The 26441-nt window shown below is 37.8% G+C and overlaps 3 protein-coding genes across 3 annotated transcripts in view; 2 read left to right on the forward strand and 1 right to left on the reverse strand.

Annotated features, from left to right (window-relative positions):
- The first annotated feature begins 728 nt into the window (after positions 1-728).
- On the forward strand, positions 729-1862 carry LOC110464208. The gene has a single exon (XM_021519309.1). It carries the CDS (start codon positions 744-746, stop codon positions 1629-1631), a length of 888 nt encoding a protein of 295 aa, XP_021374984.1. The 5' UTR covers positions 729-743; the 3' UTR covers positions 1632-1862.
- A 4666-nt stretch (positions 1863-6528) lies between these two features.
- LOC110464553 (protein FAM136A-like) lies at positions 6529-14140 on the reverse strand. The gene is made up of 3 exons (XM_021519828.1): positions 14003-14140; positions 11754-11894; positions 6529-7855 (listed from the first exon to the last, which is right to left on the reverse strand). The coding sequence occupies exons 1-3, from the start codon at positions 14084-14086 to the stop codon at positions 7655-7657; spliced, it is 426 nt and encodes a 141-aa protein (XP_021375503.1). The 5' UTR covers positions 14087-14140; the 3' UTR covers positions 6529-7654.
- Positions 14088-26441, forward strand: part of LOC110464562 (succinate--hydroxymethylglutarate CoA-transferase-like) — a 25057-nt gene continuing 12703 nt past the window's right edge. The window contains exons 1-9 of the mRNA XM_021519838.1: positions 14088-14323; positions 16208-16274; positions 20551-20624; positions 20866-20951; positions 21256-21306; positions 21537-21657; positions 21952-22043; positions 23236-23379; positions 24132-24227. Of these exons, the coding sequence (XP_021375513.1) occupies positions 14218-14323; positions 16208-16274; positions 20551-20624; positions 20866-20951; positions 21256-21306; positions 21537-21657; positions 21952-22043; positions 23236-23379; positions 24132-24227 (837 nt within the window). The 5' untranslated portion in view covers positions 14088-14217. The remainder of the gene's footprint in view (positions 14324-16207; positions 16275-20550; positions 20625-20865; positions 20952-21255; positions 21307-21536; positions 21658-21951; positions 22044-23235; positions 23380-24131; positions 24228-26441) is intronic.

Here is a 26441-nt window from a genome sequence, read left to right on the forward strand (position 1 = left end):
GGGTACAGGGTACAGGATACGGGTACAGGGTACAGGGTACTAGAATTAGGTACATTGTATATCAAGCATGTTGATATGTATTTTGTATTGTTCAAAACTCTCAAGAAATGTTTTTAAAGTAATGAATAATACATATTTCACCTTTTAAAGTATATTATGACGGATTTAGGTAACAAAAATCTGATTCCGTGTTATTAGGTAATTCACAACTCAAAAGTTATTCTTTAAAATTAATATAGAAACACCTGTCTGCGACCCTGTGTCGACCGTTACTTTGATAAGGCAGGCTTCACGCTACACAACTAGCGGGTTCTCTGATGTTGTGTAACGGGCCGTGACCCCATGTTGATTTGTAGCAGCCAATCATGCACATCAAACGGGGATCACGCTTTGACGATGACAGCACGGGTATTGTCAACTTATGGAGATGCCTGACCGGCGGGCACTGCAACCCGATTTGGGCGATTCCATTTTAGGAAGATTTGGTTTAATTTTATTTAATTATAAACTCACTTTTTGCTGTTACTTCATCTTTTTTGTTCGATATATCATCACTACTTGACAGAAAGTGATGAAGAATTCTAAAGGAAATTAGAGAAAATGGAAAATTATTTATAATCAATTAATAAGGATTATACAAAGTATCCTGGTCTCACCTATATTGGAATGAGAGGTGACCACCTATATAATCGGCTATCCTAACGGTAACGGTACTTCTGCAACTTAAAGCAACACTGCCGAAAATGGATAGCTACAGTCCGTTCGAAGATTATCTGGGCTTGAGCAAACTCCTACAGAACCAGAATGAAGTTTTGGACGAACTTGCGGAGTCTTCCAGCAGCTATAGCGATAATGCGACACAAAGATTTTCGGAGCCCGACAGCTGGAGTCGGATCCAATGTCAGATGGTCAACAACCTAAACGGCTACTCTGCCGGTCTGCAAATGACCAGTCTCCCTGCTGATGATTTTCTGTCCATGGAATGTAGCCGTACGGGGGACGACTGTTTCCGTAGCGACTACTCCAGCGTTCACTACGACGAGGATGACCATCGGTCACAGTCGGACGTCACGGGAGATCACGCGTCCGGAGAGGATGACGTTTTCCAAACCAACAACTCGAGGTGTTCGTCAATGTCCGAGTATTCTTGGGACAATTTTGGCCGCGTCTCGTCGTCGTTCGTTCAGAGGAGGGATGGCGGGAGCTCCCCGAGAGGCTCGATGACCGGTGTACCTCCCGCTAGTCGGACTGGTGTAGATAGACTCGCTAAACTGATGGAGGAAATGAACCAGCAGGTGACCAATAATATGGACGACGAAACAGCTCAGGGATGTTTTCTGGAGTTCAGACCGACGTGTATGACGCGGATGGTGAAACGTGACATGTTTTGTGTGTTGTGTAAACGTAACGGAGAGACTCGGGAGTTCTACACCACCCATGTGCTCAAGGACACCCACGGCAAAGTCATCTGTCCGATCTTGAGGAAGTACGTGTGTCCGCGCTGTATGGCCACGGGGGACGCCGCTCACACACTCCGACACTGCCCATTCGCTGACCAGGGGCTAGGGTCAATGTCTCGGACATTCCTCACCAGACGCAGCAGCTGTGGTGTGCGTCGAAAGGACAATTAGTGCGATTATTTAGCGACTTTATAGACCTTGAACAGTTCCGAAACACTCGAAAGTTTTGCATTTCCAATAGATGTGTGACGGACGTAACCTGGTTGGATTTATTTTTTATGTATTTATCTCGATATTGCAGTATCGATAAATGACTTTCCAGATTCTTCTGTTATTCTTATCCTCGTTTATTACTGTTGGCAGATTTATGTTTATAGTATTTATTTTGTTAAAGGTTCAAACATGTAGACCCTATATTTTTTTTACAATCGTTGAACAACCTTAATGGGTCACAAGTAAAATGTTTATGGTTTATGAATTTTTAATGTATTATATTTTTGTTCATACTCATTGCAAAACGAGATTTTGTCTGAATGTATGGTTTTCCTTCAAATATCTTGTGCGAGTTATAATATAAATCCTTTTTCTGCTAAGTAGTTTTAAAACTTTCTGTTGGTATGTTTTGCAGTATTTCAAATTTTGACTGAAGATTTTTCTTTTTTTAAATATTAAGTGATAAAAAATAATAATTTTATAGACAAATGGACACATGTGATAAACCTCTTAACCTTATTTTATTGTTTTTTAAATTTGCTTTTTGCAAGGACAAACTTTTTAATGCGATTCCGATATAATATATCGTTCTTATCATTATCATTGATTAATCACCACATCGGCCGTCGACCATTAAATTGTCCCATTCAAAGTGTGGCTCCTATCCAAACGGCCAATCAATTGCATTTATAGTTATTATCTAGGTTATATATCAATTCTCCACCTCGTCATTCCAGGTATAAATAGGGTGGTGAATGAAGGGTAGAGGAAGTGGTCAAGTTATAGAACAAGCATACATTTGTAATGCAATTTGTCACTAAATCTGGCCTATTGATAAAATACTACTTATTTTACCATCCTTAACAATATTACTTCACAAATAGTCGATTTAAAAAAAAATGAATCAAATGTCAACATCACAAAAAAGGTATTGCAGATAAATTTTTAAAGAATTTTCCTAAAAAAATGTATGCATAACAAATATATTTCTATAAAAAAAAAATATTAAATGAATTTTAACATTCAATGTACAAAATATACGAATGTAACCTGGCTTGAATGGATTAGATGCAGAAATATTAAGTGAATAGATATAGCTTATATATAAGATAGCTATTAATATTGTTTGCTAACAATTTTAGGAGACCCTTTAATGGCTCTGTTCAACTGACCAATTGTATCGGATGTCAAGGCGACCATAACCAAAATAAACTGGAACGGAATGATGCGCCGAGAGTAAATAACGTGAACTATACTCCTGTGGTATCAATGTGATGCATTAAATGTAAAATGTAGATTATAAGCGTCATATTTTCATTTATTAATCATATTTATGAGCAGAAATTCTTAATTTATTTTATGATAATACAAGTTGCTGTTGAAGTGATGTGTACTTGCATTTTTGTGTGCGTAATAGTGAGACCTGCTGAATTAATCCAAATGTATGTACAGTAGACCTTTGTAGTGTATATGTTCTCATGTGTAGTGAAAATAAATATGCGTATAAGTATAGTGGAACCTGTTAAATAATAATATTATTGCAGATGCATGCTTTTTAGGTTTGTGTAGAATACCAAACTTATCTTTTTACGAAATATATGTACATTCGCTTCCATGTAGTATATACTGTGAAGCCTGGTCAATATGTGTAGTTTCGCGGTTGTGACAATCAGAACTCGTTCCCATGACTTTGTTGGAAAAAATATTTTGTGCTCACAAGGGTTCATACATATTTGGGAGACAATTCATTTACAAGCAATTCATCGAGAAACTTGAATTACGATAATTGTCTTCGCTTTTAGGCAGTAAAAGAGTAGACATGTCTTTCCGGTTTCCTTCTATCCATATATTCATGGTAAATGGTATTGATATTCACCGGGTAATTAATTTCGTGCCATCTTTGGTGACCATGAATATATCGAAATTATACCCCTTTACAAAATAACCAATTACACGTACAGTAGCCAACCATGTTATAACTGTAGATATGTGCATCGGTGTAGAATAGCAAAACAAAAATTTCATTAGATATATGTACTTTTTCTGTTGTATTTTTTTAACCTTTTACACCAAATGTGCATACATTCCTGTCTAGTATATTGGTTACAGCTATGTAAATCTTAGTACATATAGTTACAGCTATGTAAATCTTAGTATATATAGTAACAGCTATGTAAATCTTAGTATATATAGTTACAGCTGTGTAAATCTAGTTACAGCTATGTAAATCTTAGTATATACCGTTACAGCTATGTAAATCTTAGTATATATCGTTACAGCTATGTGAATCTTGGTATATATAGTTACGGCTATGTAAATCTTAGTATATATAGTTACGGCTATGTCAATCTTAATATATTAGTTACGGCTATGTAAATCTTAGTATATATAGTTACGGCTGTGTTAATCTTAGTATATATCGTAACAGCTATGTAAATCTTAGTATATATAGTTACAGCTATGTAAATCTTAGTATATATCGTTACAGCTATGTAAATCTTAGTATATATAGTTACGGCTATGTAAATCTTGGTATATATAGTTACAGCTATGTAAATCTTAGTATATATAGTTACGGCTGTGTAAATCTTAGTAAATCTTAGTATATATAGTTATGGCTATGTAAATCTTAGTGTATATAGTTACGGCTATGTAAATCTTAGTATATATAGTTACGGCTATGTAAATCTTGGTATATATCGTTACAGCTGTGTAAATCTTAGTATATTAGTTACAGCTATGTAAATCTTGGTATATATCGTTACGGCTATGTAAATCTTAGTATATATAGTTACGGCTGTGTAAATCTTAGTATATATCGTTACAGCTGTGTAAATCTTAGTATATATAGTTATGGCTATGTAAATCTTAGTGTATATAGTTACGGCTATGTAAATCTTAGTATATATAGTTACGGCTATGTTAATCTTAGTATATATCGTTACAGCTGTGTAAATCTTAGTATATATCGTTACAGCTGTGTAAATCTTAGTATATTAGTTACAGCTATGTAAATCTTAGTATACATAGTAGTATATATAGTTACAGCTATGTAAATCTTAGTATATATAGTTACAGCTATGTAAATCTAACGGCCAATTAATCGTATGGATTGTCCACAGGACAGGATTTCAGATAAAGACATTTTTAATTTAACAGAAATGTCTGGATGTACGCATTAGAGGGTCTGGTGTTGTAAATGCAGGTTTCACGATTACACAGGCAGCCATTAACTGACCGATGGTCAAACATTACCGCAGAGTACTACTCGTACAACAATACATCATGCCAAAAATTTCTATATATAATGTATACATGTTCTGTCAGTTAAATTTTGCATGTGCCAAGGTTGTCCTCAATATTTTTGGGAGCGATTCCTCTTGATTTGTTGGATTATAGCCACTTAGTTGTGTATACGGATATACAATATTTATTGATGGTTATGTTAAACTACAGCATGACTGTATTGTTGGATAGGTACTTGCTATAGCATCAACAGTATTGGGGTTTAGTTGGGAAATAACGTGTCAAAAACTTTTAAACGAGAAACTTTCCCAAAAGTATTTTGTGCAACTGCTTGAAAGTGGTTGTCGCTTGAAAGTGGTTGTCGAGACACGACGGGGAAAGATACCAGTATGTTTGATGAATTATAAATTGTGTCGTCTATTCCTCGGCAAGAGAATAAAAAACCCTTCTGTATCGAGTGTTGTTGTTGATTTCTTGAATTGTAACTTGGTACAAAATGTTTTTAAAAAGTGTTATTAAATTTGAAATGTACACAAGTAAATATTTGCTGCAGTTTCAACTTGTGCGCTTTTCACCCTCGTTAACGAGAGAAAATTACTGTCGGCAAATATTGGTACACAACTTGCCATATATAGCAAGTGCATGTATAGTTGACACTGGACGAAATTTCGTTTCCCCTGTGAAGGGCCAATATTTGGGCAAAAGTTTCCTGATGTACAGAAAATAGACATGCACAACCACTTGCTTCAGAAATAACTAGTTTAGGAAGCGAGGGTGTCTTGAGTACAAGCTGAAATTTTAATTGACACTTCAGTATAAAGGGAGACAATATCTCTTGCCATGTTGTGATGTCGCATTTAGCACACAATAATGGCTCTATTTCCGAGGTGAACATATTTACGGGCTGTCCTTGCCATGCAGCAATATCGTGCAGAAAGGGTATCCTAAACTAGCGAATCTGTTGGGAGGATATTGGATTGATATTATTACCTGGCAAGTAATGTAATTGCAAATATTCTCTTTACAAGAAATATTGAAAACCAGTTCAGAGGGTTGGGACCAGGTCAGAGGTTTTATGGCAGGTTATATACAATATCCAAGACTTCCCACTGCCATGCAGAAACCAAACAAAACAATGTGCTACTGCTGTACAGGAAGTACAGAGCCGTCACTGCTGTACAGAACCCCCACAGACCCGTCGCTGCTGTACAGAACCTCCATAGACCCGTCGCTGCTGTACAGAACCCCCACAGACCCGTCGCTGCTGTAAAGAACAGAACCCCCACAGACCCGTCGCTGCCGTACAGAACCCCTACAGACCCGTCGCTGCTGTACAGAACCCCCACAGACCCGTCACTGCTGTACAGAACCCCACAGACCCGTTGCTGAACAGAACCCCCACAGACCCGTCGCTGCTGTACAGAACAGAACCCCCACAGACCCGTCACTGCTGTACAGAACCCCCACAGACCCGTCGCTGCTGTACAGAACCCCCGGAGACCTGCCATACAGATAACCATTCCATTTCCATGCCTAAGCTCTATGTTAAACCGTTTAAAGTGAAAACATAGACAATCAATGATATTTGATTATTCTATTTTTCTCCCAAGATATATAATTATTCTATTTTTCTCCAAGATATATTTACAATCACAAATACAATATCATGATCCTCTAGAAAATGAGTAAATCAATCTCTACGATACAAAATTTTACTAATGGTCCAATTTTGATAGGTTCATACACAAAAAAAGGTTCATACACAAAAAACGTGGAAAATGAAATGAACTTATTGTAATTATTTGGTACCCACATCACATGGACCAATATTCATTACATAAGACTCGAAAACACGGACAACCGCTTAATAACAATTGTGAGCTTCATAACCTGACCATAGAATGAAACTTGTTTACATGATGTTGACAACAGTACACATAGGTCCAGCCAACAGGATACAATTGTGTCGCATTGTCAACAGTAGATGTGGACAGAATTAACCATGCATGGCTTGTGCAAATTTCAGGCTAATACTCTTACTGAAACCCATCATGTTTTGCAAATGAATTTGTGTCTGCTGATCAGAATAATGGATAAAAATAGTTACACAAGTTGTCTAAATTATTTAAATTACAAGTTTTAAATTACAAGTTCTAAAACTGAAGTTGTCACCTAATAACCTGTCGCCAAAACAGAAATATTTTCCTTAATTATATCCATTTCAGTTACCGGTAGTCGCACTATAGCATTTGTAACAAAATTAGACAGGTGGCCTGCTCCCAAGTATATCGCCGTCTACTTTATTTAGTACATTTGAATGATTTCACCCCGTGACATGACAAACTTATTAAAGTGTATATACCCAAGAATGTTACATAATCCCTTAGTGATCATAGTACACACCTCTTCATCTGAGGTTGGAACATAATTTTTTGAAAACATTTAATGGTGTTTTACAGTAGAAAAAAAATCTATATTTCATAATTTACAGATAAATATGCACAAATATACTTCAGAAGCAAATTTTCTGATGAACACATAAGTTTCCTTGTGAAGTACGATATTTATTTCATTCTCTTTCATTCTTTCGTAGTGGTAAATCCGATAATTCATCCTGTTTCATCAACATGAAACTTTGGTATCAACATCCTGTGTCCTATTTTACACTGCTCAGTCACACATATGCTTAACTAGAAAACCACACGTAATTGATTTGATGACACTGATGATAAGAGTTAGGAGTATTTGTTGCTGGCTATAGATTTTCCCATACGTTTAAACATTGGTCCGACTAGTTCGACGTGGGAGTCGGCACAATTTATCATACACTTTTCTAGTTCTCCTCGAATCTTGTCCACCACTCCGTCCTTTGGTGAAGCTGGCATTTTGTCCCGGGCTTTGTCCTGACAGTCCATAGCACAACGCTGTAGTCGGTTCTAGGAATAATAATACATCAAGAAGTTATTATGGTCAGACACAGTTCCTTGTACATTGTAGTAGCTGGCTCTAGGAATTACTAAATAAAAGTCATGGTTAATGAAAGTCCATAGCCCTGCACTGTAGCTAGTAAGGCCAAATAAAAAAAATCTTGTTTGCTAACCCTACCTAACCTAGATTTGTGTGCCTACCCTAACATTTTTATTGGCGTTTAGTATCAATATGCACTGTTTGAGTCAGAACTCCTGCTCTATATATATATAAGCAAAGGGAAAATATTTTCAAGAAAAAATAAAAATAAATTGCATACCAAAAGGTACGATATTTTTTCTGAGGATGATATTACAATTTTTTATATGATCTTTATTTGCTTCATCTCCTACAATCTTTTGTCTTACCTGTAGGGTTGATAGACGTGACAGTAAATACATTTTGTGGTTATTTTGGTCAAAATTTCTATTGGCTAGAATAGTAATTGTAAAGAAGAACAAGATATATTACTGATTTCTGGTAGCTGTCTTTTCCTTCTGACAAAACCATTTTTTTTCAAATGAAATATGTATAACTAGAGAACAGGAAAAACCTATTGACAAAATTTGAGATAGATCTGCACTTTCACAGAAAAGCAACAACAAACTTCAGTTGTCAAATTCAAGATGTCTGCCTTGTGGCCATCTTTTTTGCCTGATCTAGATGAAAATGAGACATGCGCAACTAACGACCAAATCTGCCACAGCTGTACAAAAAAGAACCTAGATTTGTTAATGCTGTTTTAAAACCTCTCCCACGGAAGTTACTGTTAGTGAAGTAATTACTGAACCATCTCTATTGCTGACCAGACCTTTATATGTATCTCTAACATTTCAACTAAGTAGGCCTCCATTTCTAATTCAACATATTCTGTATCTCCCACATAACTTAGATATGAGTACCTGGTAGGTCTCCATTTCAGACTGTACATATTTCTATATCTCCCACATAACTTAGATATGAGTACCTGGTAGGCCTCCATTTCAGACAGTACATATTTCTGTATCTCCCACATAATTTACGATATGAATACCTGGTAGGCCTCCATTTCAGACTGTACATATTTCTGTATCTCCCACATACTTAGATATGAATACCTGGTAGGCCTCCATTTCAGACTGTACATATTTCTGTATCTCCCACATACTTAGATATGAATACCTGGTAGGCCTCCATTTCAGACTGTACATATTTCTGTATCTCCCACATACTTAGATATGAATACCTGGTAGGCCTCCATTTCAGACTGTACATATTTCTGTATCTCCCACATACTTAGATATGAATACCTGGTAGGCCTCCATTTCAGACTGTACATATTTCTGTATCTCCCACATACTTAGATATGAATACCTGGTAGGCCTCCATTTCAGACTGTACATATTTCTGTATCTCCCACATACTTAGATATGAATACCTGGTAGGCCTCCATTTCAGACTGTACATATTTCTGTATCTCCCACATAATTTAGATATGAATACCTGGTAGGCCTCCATTTCAGACTGTACATATTTCTGTATTTAAATATTTATACCTGGCAGGCCTCCATTTCAGACTCAGACTCTAGGAATTACTAAATAAAAGTCATGTTTAATGAAAGTCCATAGCCCTGCACTGTAGCTAGTAAGGCCAAATAAAAAAAATCTTGTTTGCTAACCCTACCTAACCTAGATTTGTGTGCCTACCCTAACATTTTTATTGGCGTTTAGTATCAATATGCACTGTTTGAGTCAGAACTCCTGCTCTATATATATATAAGCAAAGGGAAAATATTTTCAAGAAAAAATAAAAATAAATTGCATACCAAAAGGTACGATATTTTTTCTGAGGATGATATTACAATTTTTTATATGATCTTTATTTGCTTCATCTCCTACAATCTTTTGTCTTACCTGTAGGGTTGATAGACGTGACAGTAAATACATTTTGTGGTTATTTTGGTCAAAATTTCTATTGGCTAGAATAGTAATTGTAAAGAAGAACAAGATATATTACTGATTTCTGGTAGCTGTCTTTTCCTTCTGACAAAACCATTTTTTTTCAAATGAAATATGTATAACTAGAGAACAGGAAAAACCTATTGACAAAATTTGAGATAGATCTGCACTTTCACAGAAAAGCAACAACAAACTTCAGTTGTCAAATTCAAGATGTCTGCCTTGTGGCCATCTTTTTTGCCTGATCTAGATGAAAATGAGACATGCGCAACTAACGACCAAATCTGCCACAGCTGTACAAAAAAGAACCTAGATTTGTTAATGCTGTTTTAAAACCTCTCCCACGGAAGTTACTGTTAGTGAAGTAATTACTGAACCATCTCTATTGCTGACCAGACCTTTATATGTATCTCTAACATTTCAACTAAGTAGGCCTCCATTTCTAATTCAACATATTCTGTATCTCCCACATAACTTAGATATGAGTACCTGGTAGGTCTCCATTTCAGACTGTACATATTTCTATATCTCCCACATAACTTAGATATGAGTACCTGGTAGGCCTCCATTTCAGACAGTACATATTTCTGTATCTCCCACATAATTTACGATATGAATACCTGGTAGGCCTCCATTTCAGACTGTACATATTTCTGTATCTCCCACATAACTTAGATATTAATACCTGGTAGGCCTCCATTTCAGACTGTACATATTTCTGTATTTAGATATGAATACCTGGTAGGCCTCCATTTCAGACTGTACATATTTCTGTATTTAGATATGAATACCTGGTAGGCCTCCATTTCAGACTGTACATATTTCTGTATTTAGATATGAATACCTGGTAGGCCTCCATTTCAGACTGTACATATTTCTGTATTTAGATATGAATACCTGGTAGGCCTCCATTTCAGACTGTACATATTTCTGTATCTCCCACGTAATTTAGATATGAATACCTGGTAGGCCTCCATTTCAGACTGTACATATTTCTGTATCCTGGTAGGCCTCCATTTCAGACTAAATATTTCTGTATCTCCCACATAACTTAGATATTAATACCTGGTAGGCCTCCATTTCAGACTGCACACATATTTCTGTATCTCCCACATAATTTAGATATGAATACCTGGTAGGCCTCCATTTCAGACTGTACATATTTCTGTATCTCCCACATAATTTAGATATGAATACCTGGTAGGCCTCCATTTCAGACTGTACATATTTCTGTATCTCCCACATAATTTAGATATGAATACCTGGTAGGCCTCCATTTCAGACTGTACATATTTCTGTATCTCCCACATAATTTAGATATGAATACCTGGTAGGCCTCCATTTCAGACTGTACATATTTCTGTATCTCCCACATAATTTAGATATGAATACCTGGTAGGCCTCCATTTCAGACTGTACATATTTCTGTATCTCCCACATAATTTAGATATGAATACCTGGTAGGCCTCCATTTCAGACTGTACATATTTCTGTATCTCCCACATAATTTAGATATGAATACCTGGTAGGCCTCCATTTCAGACTGTACATATTTCTGTATCTCCCACATAATTTAGATATGAATACCTGGTAGGCCTCCATTTCAGACTGTACATATTTCTGTATCTCCCACATAACTTAGATATTAATACCTGGTAGGCCTCCATTTCAGACTGTACATATTTCTGTATTTAGATATTAATACCTGGTAGGCCTCTATTTCAGACTGTACATATTTCTGTATTTAGATATGAAAACCTGGTAGGCCTCCATTTCAGACTGTACCTATTTCTGTATTTAGATATTAATACCTGCTAGGCCTCCATTTCAGACTGTACATATTTCTGTATCTCCCACATAACTTAGATATGAATACTTGGTAGGCCTCCATTTCAGACTGTACATATTTCTGTATTTAAATATGAATACCTGGTAGGCCTCCATTTCAGACTGTACATATTTCTGTATCTGCATCATTCTAGAGGAGCAGCGTTCCAGACAGTGGTCCTTGTCCTCCACCGAGTAAGACTGGTTCTCCACACACTTCAGGTTACATTTGTACATCTCGGCCTGAAACACATATAGTGTGTTTAAATATCAGCATAGAATTACCAGTGAAAAATTGATCTAACCACAGGTCAAATATACTCTGCTGACCTTGCAAGTGGATAATGTTGCCAGATAGATAAACACACGGCCAATATGACCATTAGTATGTCTATTACAAGAGGCCAAATGGGCCCGTGTTGCTTACCTAATAACCTAATAAGAGGGCCTGTATCGCTCACCTGGAAATGTTAGCAAAGTTGAAGTTATAATAGCCAGATGTTGCTGGTAGTATATTACATGGTTAGTCAGGGGTTATATGTATATGTAATTGTCCAAATCCTGTCATTCCTATAGTAAATGGAGGATTTCGAAGAAATTGCTAGGTTTCCCCTTTAGGGCCTTGCCCCTCTGCCCCCAGGGGGTTCAGACCCATCGTTGATACAAAATTATGTTCGAGTGTTTAACATATTTATCTTGTGGTTAAGGCCATTTCCTTTCATAAACATGGTAGCACTCCATCCCAGCATAATAACTCTAGCCCTTTCTGTTCTTTGTTAGTTGTTTTTTTAGTTCTTATAGAAAAGTAATATTCAATAGTGTTTTTACTGTTTCAAATATTTTGACCTCTGTAATCTTCGAAATAAATCAAGGTTATTTCTTGTTACAAACTTTGTAACACCATGCTTGGTATGCTACTGGCCCCCATCTCTAGAATATTGTATTATTTAGAAAAAAATGAACTCTAATAATTTTGATCACTTGGATGTCTGATCAGTTCTAACTAAGGGGAGATAAGCTAGTAGTAAAATGCAGTTGAGAAATTCTTCATAAAAACTTAGGGGCTGGTAGCCAGTCTACTGGCCAAATATAAATTGACAGATTTAAATCTTACTCTTATGATCCTGAAAAGAGTTCAAGGCGATTTCTGTTTACACTTTTTTCCAGCAAGCATCTGACCAAATATCAATCTATTTTGGTTTTTCATCAGAAGACATTTGAACTTTTTAACAAATTTGACCTATGGTCTATATGATGAAGTCATTTCTTGACGAAACATTTGTAGTTATTTTTCCAACAATTTGTCTATGGCTATATGCATTTCGGTTCTTTAGAAGAAGTTGTTCAAGTTGTCTGACTGATTTAAGAAAATTGACTTGTAAGTTGGAGTGTTACAGGAGAGGAAAATGCACAGCCAGACCGGGGTTCGAACCCGGGACCTTCCGAACTCTAGACGGATAATCTACCAATTGAGCTACCTGGTCACCGTCGATAGTCCCAGTCTAGTTCTGCTACAGGAGTATCAGTCAATGTTATCACATTTCGCAAACTCTGTCGCTTTCTTTTACGGCAAAAAACCGGATACTTGTACACTGATTCTATATTACAGGTCCGTGTGTCAGGCACACCAGTCTTGGGTGTGTTCATTTATGCGGAACAACCAGTTTGTCTTTTTTTAAATGAAACATTTTCGGTATAAATCCTGGCGGACCTTCAACTGTTTATGCAGGCCTAGCAACTCGTTTGAGAGAAGCATCAGCTTACTAGGTCCGACCTTATTTCATACAAGTGCATTGATTAGGTTGCCTTGCAAGCGTCAGCTGTAGGGAATTTCCCTTTAGTTTAGCGGTAGAGCACCAGGCTGGAGAGCCAAGGGTCGCAGGTTCGAGCCCCAGCAACGGCACTATCATTATTACTTTTCCTCGTCCTATTACAAACTGGTGCCGTTAACACTCCCCGTTCAAGTTAGGAGAACCCTTGGCGGGGAGTCAAAGAACCTGGGTTGATATTTAAAAAAAAAGGGGGGGGGATTAGTGTAAAAGATGTGTATTAATTAGGGTGCCTTACAAGCGTCAGCTGTAGGGAATTTCCCTTTAGCTCAGCGGTAGAGCATCGGGCTGGACAGCCATGGGTCGCGGGTTCGAGCCCCAGCGCCGGCACTATCTTTATCACTTTTCCTTGCCCTATTACATAAGAACAACTCTGGTCAAACCGTTTGGATAGCGAAAAACGAAAGCGGCCTGTGGTGTGTTCTTAGAGGTCACGGCAGCAGTATCATTGTCACAATCTCTCTACGTGTAAACCATACCAAGCTAAATTGAAATGAGCCATATCAATACAATACCATTTACCTCAACACTCCTGATCTGTCCTTTCTCCAACTCTTCGCTCCTGGCAGTGACAGCATTTTGAACACGTGCTTGTGCGGCTTCCATGTTTTAGAGTTACGTTGTCTTCTTACCACAGGCGCTTTAATGTTGTTTTTGTTGCAAACAAACGTTCAATTGACTGAAAGATTATAAAGGGAGATCAGTCTCATTTGTTTACGTGACTGAAGGTTTCGGCAATGGCAGCATTAATAAACAGATCATTTGTTCGAATTTGTATTTGCAACAAATTTAAACAACGAAGACCCCAATGCAGTTTTACAACACACTCTCCAAATGTGAACGGTAGTGTTATCAGTGTGACACGTTAACGTCCCTCTCGGTTAATTCTGACACGGACTTATTGAAGTTATTCTGATGCAAGATGTATAGTCTTTTTCCTCAGCATTGAACAGCTGTAGTAAATGATTATAAACAGATAAATATAATGGCCTTTTCACTGTAAATAATGAATTTCACATTCAATATAGACTGTGTTGATTTTTTTCCAATATATACACTATTTAAATGGCGTATCCTTCTATGGTTTAAAATAGAAAACAATGGATATTTACTTACCTCAACCTCCTCTGAGTTGCACGAAACACCAAAGAGTTGCCAAAGGGTCAATTGCACTCCTACCTTGGAGTTCTGATCCTTGTAATGGAAGAAGATAATTTAATCCCGTACATGTGGTTGTGAAGAGGGAAACGCCCACTTTCTGATAAGGATGGTTGTGTAAACTTCTTTATCATGATCGGAAAAAATCCAAAGGATCCAACTGTAAATTTTGAACCAGTTCCCATACACTACTCCCTCTCTCAAAAAATTCTGGCGTGTTTATTCAATCTGTAACCGCTAGACAAAATATTTTACAATATCTTCCTTCAGTTAAGGCACCAATAAGAACACTATAGGAGTAGAAAATCAAATGGCATACTTGCAAACCTCATGAAATTTTCATTGGGGAGATTCCATGTACTCAAAATTAAAAATATAAATAGATATCTGCATATGACCCAAGGGACAAAAGAACCCCTTTAAATAACACCTTTTGAGATGAAATAATTAGATCTTCGAGTATATAAGAATAGTTTGGCAATTTCATTAGTTGGAAATATCAAATTTAGGGTCCAAAATCAAGAGTCACTCTCCTGAATAGGGAGAGTTGGCATGTATGAAATGGGTCTAATAACATTTCAATACCCAAACACTAGCTGTAGGTACAAGCTTTATCCAGCTAAATGCCCAGATTGGGATTTGAAGCCATGACCTCTGAGTTCTAGACAAACTCTCGAACAAATGGAGCTTTGGTCACCTACTATCAGCCCAGTACAGTTTTGCCACATCCGTAGGGTCTTGATGATCAATCCTGTCCAGTTTTGATTATATTTTTGATTGTGGCCGATATAATACAGTGAAGTTCAATTTATAAATGAAATAACTAGCATTCATTGTACCATTATAAAAAGTAAAATGGAATAAATAATTTCAATAGGTTTAGTGATAAATAATTCATGAGGTTCAATCACAGTGCCAATTTGCCATTTAATGGTTAAATTATAGCTTAAAGAAGATAGCATTTTTATATTATTTTTCTCATTTTAAAATATTTTTTATAGTAGATATGTACGTATATCTTAAAAACTCTTGAAGTTGAGTTTTGGTTTTATATGGTGCTAAAATGTAATTTACAGAGATATAGACTCTATAACTTGTTTTTTGTCTTAACAAGGTATCTCAGATTAACACATTTTTTATAACTTAAAAATATCTCATTAAAATTTATGATTAGTATTTATTTATCTCCAAAAATGATACAATTTTTCTTAGCTTCATATTAGATCTAGCGACTTAAACTTGTCATTTGTTAAAAAAAACATTTGATATTTCACTTGTTATTTAAATGGTTCATAGTTATCTCCTTTGAAATGCTAAATTTCCAGAAGGAAAGTGTAAATTAAAAAAAATCAGTTGTGTTTTTGAATATTTTTCTCTTGTATCCTATTTCCATTTTCAGAAATAAACAATTAAACTGACCAATGAATGATAAAAACAATCAATAAAATGTTTCGGAAGCAATCCATACAAATTATATTAACAATTTTGAAGCAAATGCTAAGGGTTCTTAATTTTAAGAGCAATTTTCCCTTTTCAGAATAAAAACTCAAAATTTTATTGCTTTTTAAGCTGCAGTACAAAAACAAAACTCCTCCATTGGGCCTCTGGATGGAATCCGAGTTCTCGACTTGACAAGGTAAAAATAAACCCTATTGTAATGAATGTATGTTTAGTTAACTTATATGATAATTGTCAAAACAAGGGCAAATCTAGAAATTTGAAAGGTGGGGGTGAGGGAATTGGGTTAAGATTTTTTAAGGTCTCCTGATGTTATTTCATCTGAGTGAATATTGGTGGAAAATGAATGTGCCTCGGCTTATAATTAGTAATTTAGACATTTTTTTTATTTAAAAGAAGGGAGGGGCTGGTTACAGAGCCACAACTCATTAAGCTAGCTGAAATATAATTGCTATTTATATCTTGTAGATGTATCTGCAGGCCTGGACACCATTTCCTGATATCTTCTTTGTCAGTGGATGACATGATTTTGACATCATCCCATGTTCCTCAATACATAAAATTCACTGTACAGGTGTCACTGATCTATATTGAACCTTATGATCCTGACTGATGCACAATATGGGTATCTTTGTACATGTATTACTGGGAACTAGGGGGATTGTACTGTACTGTGATCCTGACTGATCTGATGTACGAGTGTCTTTGTATTACAAGGCTGGCAGGGCCGTACTGTACTATGATACTGTCTGATCTGATGTACGAGTGTCTTTGTATAACAGGGTACTGGCAGGACCGTACTGTACTATGATACTGACTGATTTGATGTATGAGTGTCTTTGTATTACAGGGTACTGGCAGGGCCGTACTGTACTATGATCCTGACTGATCTGATGTATGAGTGTCTTTGTATTACAGGGTACTGGCAGGGCCGTACTGTACTATGATACTGACTGATCTGATGTATGAGTGTCTTTGTATTACAGGGTACTGGCAGGGCCGTACTGTACTATGATCCTGACTGATCTGATGTACGAGTGTCTTTGTATTACAGGGTACTGGCAGGGCCGTACTGTACTATGATCCTGACTGATCTGATGTATGAGTGTCTTTGTATTACAGGGTACTGGCAGGGCCGTACTGTACTATGATCCTGACTGATCTGATGTATGAGTGTCTTTGTATTACAGGGTACTGGCAGGGCCGTACTGTACTATGATCCTGACTGATCTGATGTATGAGTGTCTTTGTATTACAGGGTACTGGCAGGGCCGTACTGTACTATGATCCTGACTGATCTGATGTATGAGTGTCTTTGTATTACAGGGTACTGGCAGGGCCGTACTGTACTATGATCCTGACTGATCTGATGTATGAGTGTCTTTGTATTACAGGGTACTGGCAGGGCCGTACTGTACTATGATCCTGACTGATCTGATGTATGAGTGTCTTTGTATTACAGGGTACTGGCAGGGCCGTACTGTACTATGATCCTGACTGATCTGATGTATGAGTGTCTTTGTATTACAGGGTACTGGCAGGGCCGTACTGTACTATGATCCTGACTGATCTGATGTATGAGTGTCTTTGTATTACAGGGTACTGGCAGGGCCGTACTGTACTATGATCCTGACTGATCTGATGTATGAGTGTCTTTGTATTACAGGGTACTGGCAGGGCCGTACTGTACTATGATCCTGACTGATCTGATGTATGAGTGTCTTTGTATTACAGGGTACTGGCAGGGCCGTACTGTACTATGATCCTGACTGATCTGATGTATGAGTGTCTTTGTATTACAGGGTACTGGCAGGGCCGTACTGTACTATGATCCTGACTGATCTGATGTATGAGTGTCTTTGTATTACAGGGTACTGGCAGGGCCGTACTGTACTATGATACTGACTGATCTGATGTATGAGTGTCTTTGTATTACAGGGTACTGGCAGGGCCGTACTGTACTATGATCCTGACTGATCTGATGTACGAGTGTCTTTGTATTACAGGGTACTGGCAGGGCCGTACTGTACTATGATCCTGACTGATCTGATGTATGAGTGTCTTTGTATTACAGGGTACTGGCAGGGCCGTACTGTACTATGATCCTGACTGATCTGATGTATGAGTGTCTTTGTATTACAGGGTACTGGCAGGGCCGTACTGTACTATGATCCTGACTGATCTGATGTATGAGTGTCTTTGTATTACAGGGTACTGGCAGGGCCGTACTGTACTATGATCCTGACTGATCTGATGTATGAGTGTCTTTGTATTACAGGGTACTGGCAGGGCCGTACTGTACTATGATCCTGACTGATCTGATGTATGAGTGTCTTTGTATTACAGGGTACTGGCAGGGCCGTACTGTACTATGATCCTGACTGATCTGATGTATGAGTGTCTTTGTATTACAGGGTACTGGCAGGGCCGTACTGTACTATGATCCTGACTGATCTGATGTATGAGTGTCTTTGTATTACAGGGTACTGGCAGGGCCGTACTGTACTATGATCCTGACTGATCTGATGTATGAGTGTCTTTGTATTACAGGGTACTGGCAGGGCCGTACTGTACTATGATCCTGACTGATCTGATGTATGAGTGTCTTTGTATTACAGGGTACTGGCAGGGCCGTACTGTACTATGATCCTGACTGATCTGATGTACGAGTGTCTTTGTATTACAGGGTACTGGCAGGGCCGTACTGTACTATGATCCTGACTGATCTGATGTATGAGTGTCTTTGTATTACAGGGTACTGGCAGGGCCGTACTGTACTATGATCCTGACTGATCTGATGTATGAGTGTCTTTGTATTACAGGGTACTGGCAGGGCCGTACTGTACTATGATCCTGACTGATCTGATGTATGAGTGTCTTTGTATTACAGGGTACTGGCAGGGCCGTACTGTACTATGATCCTGACTGATCTGATGTATGAGTGTCTTTGTATTACAGGGTACTGGCAGGGCCGTACTGTACTATGATCCTGACTGATCTGATGTATGAGTGTCTTTGTATTACAGGGTACTGGCAGGGCCGTACTGTACTATGATCCTGACTGATCTGATGTATGAGTGTCTTTGTATTACAGGGTACTGGCAGGGCCGTACTGTACTATGATCCTGGCTGATCTGATGTATGAGTGTCTTTGTATTACAGGGTACTGGCAGGGCCGTACTGTACTATGATCCTGACTGATCTGATGTATGAGTGTCTTTGTATTACAGGGTACTGGCAGGGCCGTACTGTACTATGATCCTGACTGATCTGATGTATGAGTGTCTTTGTATTACAGGGTACTGGCAGGGCCGTACTGTACTATGATCCTGACTGATCTGATGTATGAGTGTCTTTGTATTACAGGGTACTGGCAGGGCCGTACTGTACTATGATCCTGACTGATCTGATGTATGAGTGTCTTTGTATTACAGGGTACTGGCAGGGCCGTACTGTACTATGATCCTGACTGATCTGATGTATGAGTGTCTTTGTATTACAGGGTACTGGCAGGGCCGTACTGTACTATGATCCTGACTGATCTGATGTATGAGTGTCTTTGTATTACAGGGTACTGGCAGGGCCGTACTGTACTATGATCCTGACTGATCTGATGTATGAGTGTCTTTGTATTACAGGGTACTGGCAGGGCCGTACTGTACTATGATCCTGACTGATCTGATGTATGAGTGTCTTTGTATTACAGGGTACTGGCAGGGCCGTACTGTACTATGATCCTGACTGATCTGATGTATGAGTGTCTTTGTATTACAGGGTACTGGCAGGGCCGTACTGTACTATGATCCTGACTGATCTGATGTATGAGTGTCTTTGTATTACAGGGTACTGGCAGGGCCGTACTGTACTATGATCCTGACTGATCTGATGTATGAGTGTCTTTGTATTACAGGGTACTGGCAGGGCCGTACTGTACTATGATCCTGACTGATCTGATGTATGAGTGTCTTTGTATTACAGGGTACTGGCAGGGCCGTACTGTACTATGATCCTGACTGATCTGATGTATGAGTGTCTTTGTATTACAGGGTACTGGCAGGGCCGTACTGTACTATGATCCTGACTGATCTGATGTATGAGTGTCTTTGTATTACAGGGTACTGGCAGGGCCGTACTGTACTATGATCCTGACTGATCTGATGTATGAGTGTCTTTGTATTACAGGGTACTGGCAGGGCCGTACTGTACTATGATCCTGACTGATCTGATGTATGAGTGTCTTTGTATTACAGGGTACTGGCAGGGCCGTACTGTACTATGATCCTGACTGATCTGATGTATGAGTGTCTTTGTATTACAGGGTACTGGCAGGGCCATACTGTACTATGATCCTGACTGATCTGATGTATGAGTGTCTTTGTATTACAGGGTACTGGCAGGGCTGTACTGTACTATGATCCTGACTGATCTGATGTACGAGTGTCTTTGTATTACAGGGTACTGGCAGGACCGTACTGTACTATGATCCTGGCTGATCTAGGTGCTGATGTTATCAAGGTAGAGAGACCTGGTAAGTACTGTGTATTACATAAGATTGTGGATATTTCTGACACACTTTACTGTTCAAGTTGTATGAATTAACATGAATTGATGTGAATATAATTATTACTTGAAAGAGAAGCAATTTTACAGTATTATATAATACATACTTGTACAGAAGGAGAATAACCTCCTCATAGACTTTTCCCGGATTCCCTTACCTGTTTGGTATTTATGTTAACTGTTGATACATGACCTTCACATGTTTTTAGGGGTCGGTGATGACACCAGATCCTGGGGGCCACCATTTTGTGGATCAGAGAGTGCTTACTTCCTCTCTGTCAACAGGAACAAAAAGGTTATGATTTAAACAGCTTGTGTAACGGGAACTCCGACGACGTATTTCATCCATACTAACATTACTATTTGGACATGTCATACCCATCTAGATACAGTACCAGCATAAATAGTGTTACAGTAACAGAAAGATACATTTATCTTTAAAGGAAGCTCAGTCAGGTTTGAAATGAAATATATCTTTTATAAATTTATTCATTCAACATGCTGTAGATTTTTACGACAAGTAGTAATACCAAATTACTTCACATATTACCATGGGACCTCTGTTACCACTAATGTATGGCATATTTGTTCTTCCTCAGAGTATTGCTATTGACCTTAAACAGAAGGATGGTCAAGAAATTGTCCAGAAGGTATGTAGAACTGTACTACATTTCTTACTGATCTCTCCTCAACTTGATGTGTTATTAGGCTCTTCATAGAATGTTTTCTGGTATTTATCCTATTACTCTACATCTGTAAAAAGTGAAACAATGTTTTCAGGTTGAGAGACTTCTTATCTGTTCTGTTGTTAGCTTGTGAGACTTGGAAAGGAAAGAAATGAAACAATGTTTTCAGACTGGTGACTTCTGTTCTGTTGTAGTTGGTGAGGCAGTGTGATGTGCTGGTAGAGAATTACATTCCTGGGAAGCTGGACAAGATGGGTCTAGGATACAGCCAGTTGGCAGCCACCCATCCAAGCCTCATCTACTGTTCTATTTCAGGTTAGTCTCCCAGTCATTCTAAAAATCCCTCCCTAACAAGTTTCCCATTTGTGACCTATCTTCCGCTCTGATAGGTCCATTTTCAAGAATTATTTCTTCAGCAGGTTCAAAATATGTTTGGAATAGCGTACAGAATTGGAAAAAATGTTTTAATAATTGCAATAATTTACAATTCTAGTGAATATATCATGTATTTCAGAAACCTTCATGAAAAATAAATCGTTTTAGAATGACAGAATATAAAAAAATGTTTTCAATGTAATGTCTTTTATGAACAGAACTGTTGTTTTACAGGATATGGTCAGACGGGGCCCTATCAGCAGCGAGCAGGATATGACATCATAGCCGCAGGACTCGGAGGATTACTTCACATTACAGGGCCGATGGTAGAGTATCTGTCTGACCTCTTTGACCTCATTCTACTGATTGATCTAAACAGCCCATCAACATTAATGGGCTGTATCAGACTTAATGCTTCCACGTGAAATTTATAAGGTGGTAGATGTCAAGGGCACAAAAGGAAGTAGAAAGATGTAGTTACTGTAGTCACAAATATACGATACCCAAATCAGAGTGGCCTTTATACTACAGTACATGGTATACGATACCCAAATCCGAGTCGCCTTTATACTACAGTACATGGTATACGATACCCAAATCAGAGTGGACTTTATACTACAGTACATGGTATACGATCCCCAAATCAGAGTCGCCTTTATATTACAGTACATGGTATTGGATCTACAATATACGATACCCAAATCAGAGTCACCTTTATACTACAGTACATGGTATTGGATGTACAATATACGATACCCAAATCAGAGTCACCTTTATACTACAGTACATGGTATTGGATATACAATATACGATACCCAAATCAGAGTCGCCTTTATACTACAGTACATGGTATACGATACCCAAATCAGAGTCGCCTTTATATTACAGTACATGGTATTGGATGTACAATATACGATACCCAAATCAGAGTCGCCTTTATTCTACAGTACATGGTATTGGATGTACAATATACGATACCCAAATCAGAGTCGCGTTTATACTACATTACATGGTATTGGATGTACATGCTAAACCTGCCTAATGCATGTTAATGGTTCTGAAGCCTGTATATTCTATCATCTATTATCTACATAAACTATATATATTCATATGTGGATAATTTGTGCTGATTTATTTAACCCTAAAGACCCGAGCATTTTCACTTCTGCAGTATTTAAGTAATATCACATTTAAGTCTTTGTCTGACATTGCAGAATACAATCAAGAGTGCATGTTAGTTTGTGAGTGGATGTCTACATCTGTGTAATGTCTAGAGAAAATAAATGTCGTTGAATAACGATGTCTTGTTAACATGATGTAGAATGGTCCTACATTGTCTGTGTTCATGGAATAGATCAATGTAAAACAACCATTAAGTTAAAGCCAACTGTTTAGTGTTTATACATCAATTTTGTGCTGTAATTGTGCAATATACAGCTTAATACATGACTTAGCAGTATCACTCAAAGAACATGAAAATAGGTGCAGCCTAGCTAGGTAATGTGTTATCTTTGACAGGATGGAGAGCCCTGTAAAGTAGGCGTGGCTATGACAGACCTATCTACCGGACTGTATGCTCATGGGGCAATCATGGCTGCTATTCTACAGAGACAGCGTACGGGCAAAGGTCAACACATAGACTGTGACCTTGTGTCAACACAGGTGAGTGACCATTAGGAATGGGAAAGGTCAGCACATAGACTGTGACCTTTTGTCATCACAGGTGAGTGACTATTTCGACAGGCAAAGGTCAACACATAGACTGTGACCTTGTGTCAACACAGGTGAGTGACCATTAGGAAAGGGAAAGGTCAGCACATAGACTGTGACCTTTTGTCATCACAGGTGAGTGACTATTTCGACAGGCAAAGGTCAACACATAGACTGTGACCTTGTGTCAACACAGATGAGTGACCATTAGGACAGGCAAAGGTCAACACAAAGACTGTGACCTTTTGTCATCACAGGTGAGTGACTATTTGGACAGGCAAAGGTCAACACATAGACTGTGACCTTTTGTCATCACAGGTGAGTGACCATTAGGACAGGGAAAGGTCAACACATAGACTGTGACCTTGTGTCAACACAGGTGAGTGATCATCAGCACAGGGAAAGGTCAGCACATAGATTGTGAACTTTTGTCAACACAGGTGGGTGATCACCAGAACAATGTTTGATATGTAGACCTGATGTTTGACCTCTAAAGAGTTTGCAGACCTCAGGGGAGTTAATTTCACACTAAATATCACTGTTCACGTCATACAACAAGAAAAGTAACTGGGTAAACTTTTTAGTAATGTTTCAAAATATAAAATGCAAAGATAAGATATCTATAAGGTAATTATTGAAAAACCTATTTCTTTTACCTATCTGAAAGGTAATCATTGAAAAACCTATTTCTATTACCTCCATAGGTGGCCTCCTTGGTAAATCTGGGCTCCAACTATTTAAATGCAGGACAAGAGGCTCGGCGGTATGGTACAGCACATCAGAGTATTGTCCCCTACCAGGTGTGTGGTTAAACAAAAGATTAACTATTACACCTGTTAAACTACCAGGTGTGTGGTTAAACAAATGATTAACTATTACCCCTGTAAACATATCAGGAGTGTTGTTAAACAAAAGATTAACTATTACACCTGTTAACCTACCAGGTGTGTGGTTAAACAAAAGATTAACTATTACCCCTGTAAACATATCAGGTGTGTTGTTAAACAAAAGATTAACTATTACACCTGTTAACCTATCAGGTGTGAGGTTAAACAAAAGATTAACTATTTCCCCTGTTAACCTACCAGGTGTGTGGTTAAACAAATGATTAACTATTACACCTGTTAACCTACCAGGTGTGTGGTTAAACAAATGATTAACTATTACACCTGTAAACATATCAGGTGTGTTGTTAAACAAAAGATTAACTATTACACCTGGCCCCGGAATCTCGAAACTTCTTAATTCTCAATTCTTAACTTTCCATTCTTAAGCTAAGTACGTACTTAGCTGAGAATTTCTAAAGTTGTTGTATCTCGAAGGCGTTCTTAAACATTTGAGAACGTACTTAACTAAGAATGTGTTTGTTGATACATAAGGGGCCCTATTTGGAACTCTTTAATGAAAAAGGTAATATCAGTGTATGAAATACTTCGGGAATTAACTAGGATAGATACTCCCGCACTTCTTTTGCAGTGCATTGAAAACCATATTTAAGTTTTCAAGCTAAATTGTATATTAAAAAACAGTTGACACCATTTTTGTTGTTATGACAGACATATTATTGAATGCGAGATATTAAAAGAAAATATTGAATAATTATCCTAAACTGATTAAATTTATTTATTTATTTATGACGATTCATTAGAACCATGGCTGGACACTTTTTATACAATGGTAATGTTCATATGTTCAGATATGAATTCAATAGAGCGATGAAAAAAGGTGATAAATATGTACGCACGGAACAAACACCCATTACACCACCACCACTCCCCATGGGAGGGGATAAAAAAGGTTCCACACTTCAAATGAAAATGTCTGGTACAGAAGCCTATTGGGTTAAATTTGAAGAAAAAAAGTCATTTTAACGTGTTCACTATAATGTTAAAATTAGGGTTGTCAAACCAGACAAATTTACTAACCGGTTACTCGAAAAATCTTCTGACCGAGTAACCGGTTAATCGGTCAGTTCGGTAATCAAACAATTAACAACAATAACTACAATTTATGTAATGCTTCTCTCATTAACAAATCAATGACCTAGTTTTAAATGTGTGGAACGAGATTAACAGGTTGTAACGAGATTGTTAATGTAATAAGAAATGCTATGACATTAATTGTTGCATTTACAACATTTCCTTTAAGAAATATTTCCTGGGTAAGAAATATTTGAGGAAAGGTGCCTATCATTATGCATGTATTCGCGATATGAAAATTTTACACTCGGATGGGGTCAGAACCTGCCCCAAATCCTCTGGTAAAATTTTCCTTTTCCCCATAACCGAATAGGCCATATCAGTTATTTGCCAATGTCTGATTTTATGGACATCTTGTGCAGGCGCGTAGCTACCATGTAAGCCAATAAGCCCGGGCTTGCACATGATTTTGACAAGTATAGATTTTAAAAAATCACGGTGCTTTGTATTTTTTTACTTTGTCAGATTGCGCATAATGATACCTTCTATAATGGACGTATATAAAACTAAACTTTAATTTTCTTCCATGTCCACAAAATGTTTATACAACCAGAAGACGAAAAGGTGTGGGAGACTGCAAAGCTGGGCATGACGATGATAGTGGGGGCAACCTCGCTTCTCGAAATGCCCAACAAATAACAGGAGCAACTATAAGGAACCAGTCACAAAGCACAAACAGAAGACGAAACTGTGTGGGAGACTGAGTAAAGGTGACAGTGGGGGTAACCTCGCTTCCCAATTAACTCGGATCAGATTATGAGAAAGACAAACCCAATTGCATGTTCACTAATGCAGAAGTATCAAATGCATTTATCAAGATTAGGTAAAAACCAGACAATGTATGTATGTATGGTTTACAAAGCAATACAGACGGTTAATCTTCAGAATTACGCTGGATCCACGTAAATAGGTATATATATATATATAAAAGATAGAACTTTTTTCTTGCGGATTAAAACGAGAAAACAGACATCAGGACGTGGGAAATGGCTCCTGAGACGTTCTAAAAAAACAAATTTTCATGGGGTGGGGGGG

The sequence above is a fragment of the Mizuhopecten yessoensis genome, unplaced genomic scaffold, assembly GCF_002113885.1.
Source record: "Mizuhopecten yessoensis strain PY_sf001 unplaced genomic scaffold, ASM211388v2 scaffold1539, whole genome shotgun sequence".
Lineage (NCBI taxonomy): Eukaryota > Metazoa > Mollusca > Bivalvia > Pectinida > Pectinidae > Mizuhopecten > Mizuhopecten yessoensis.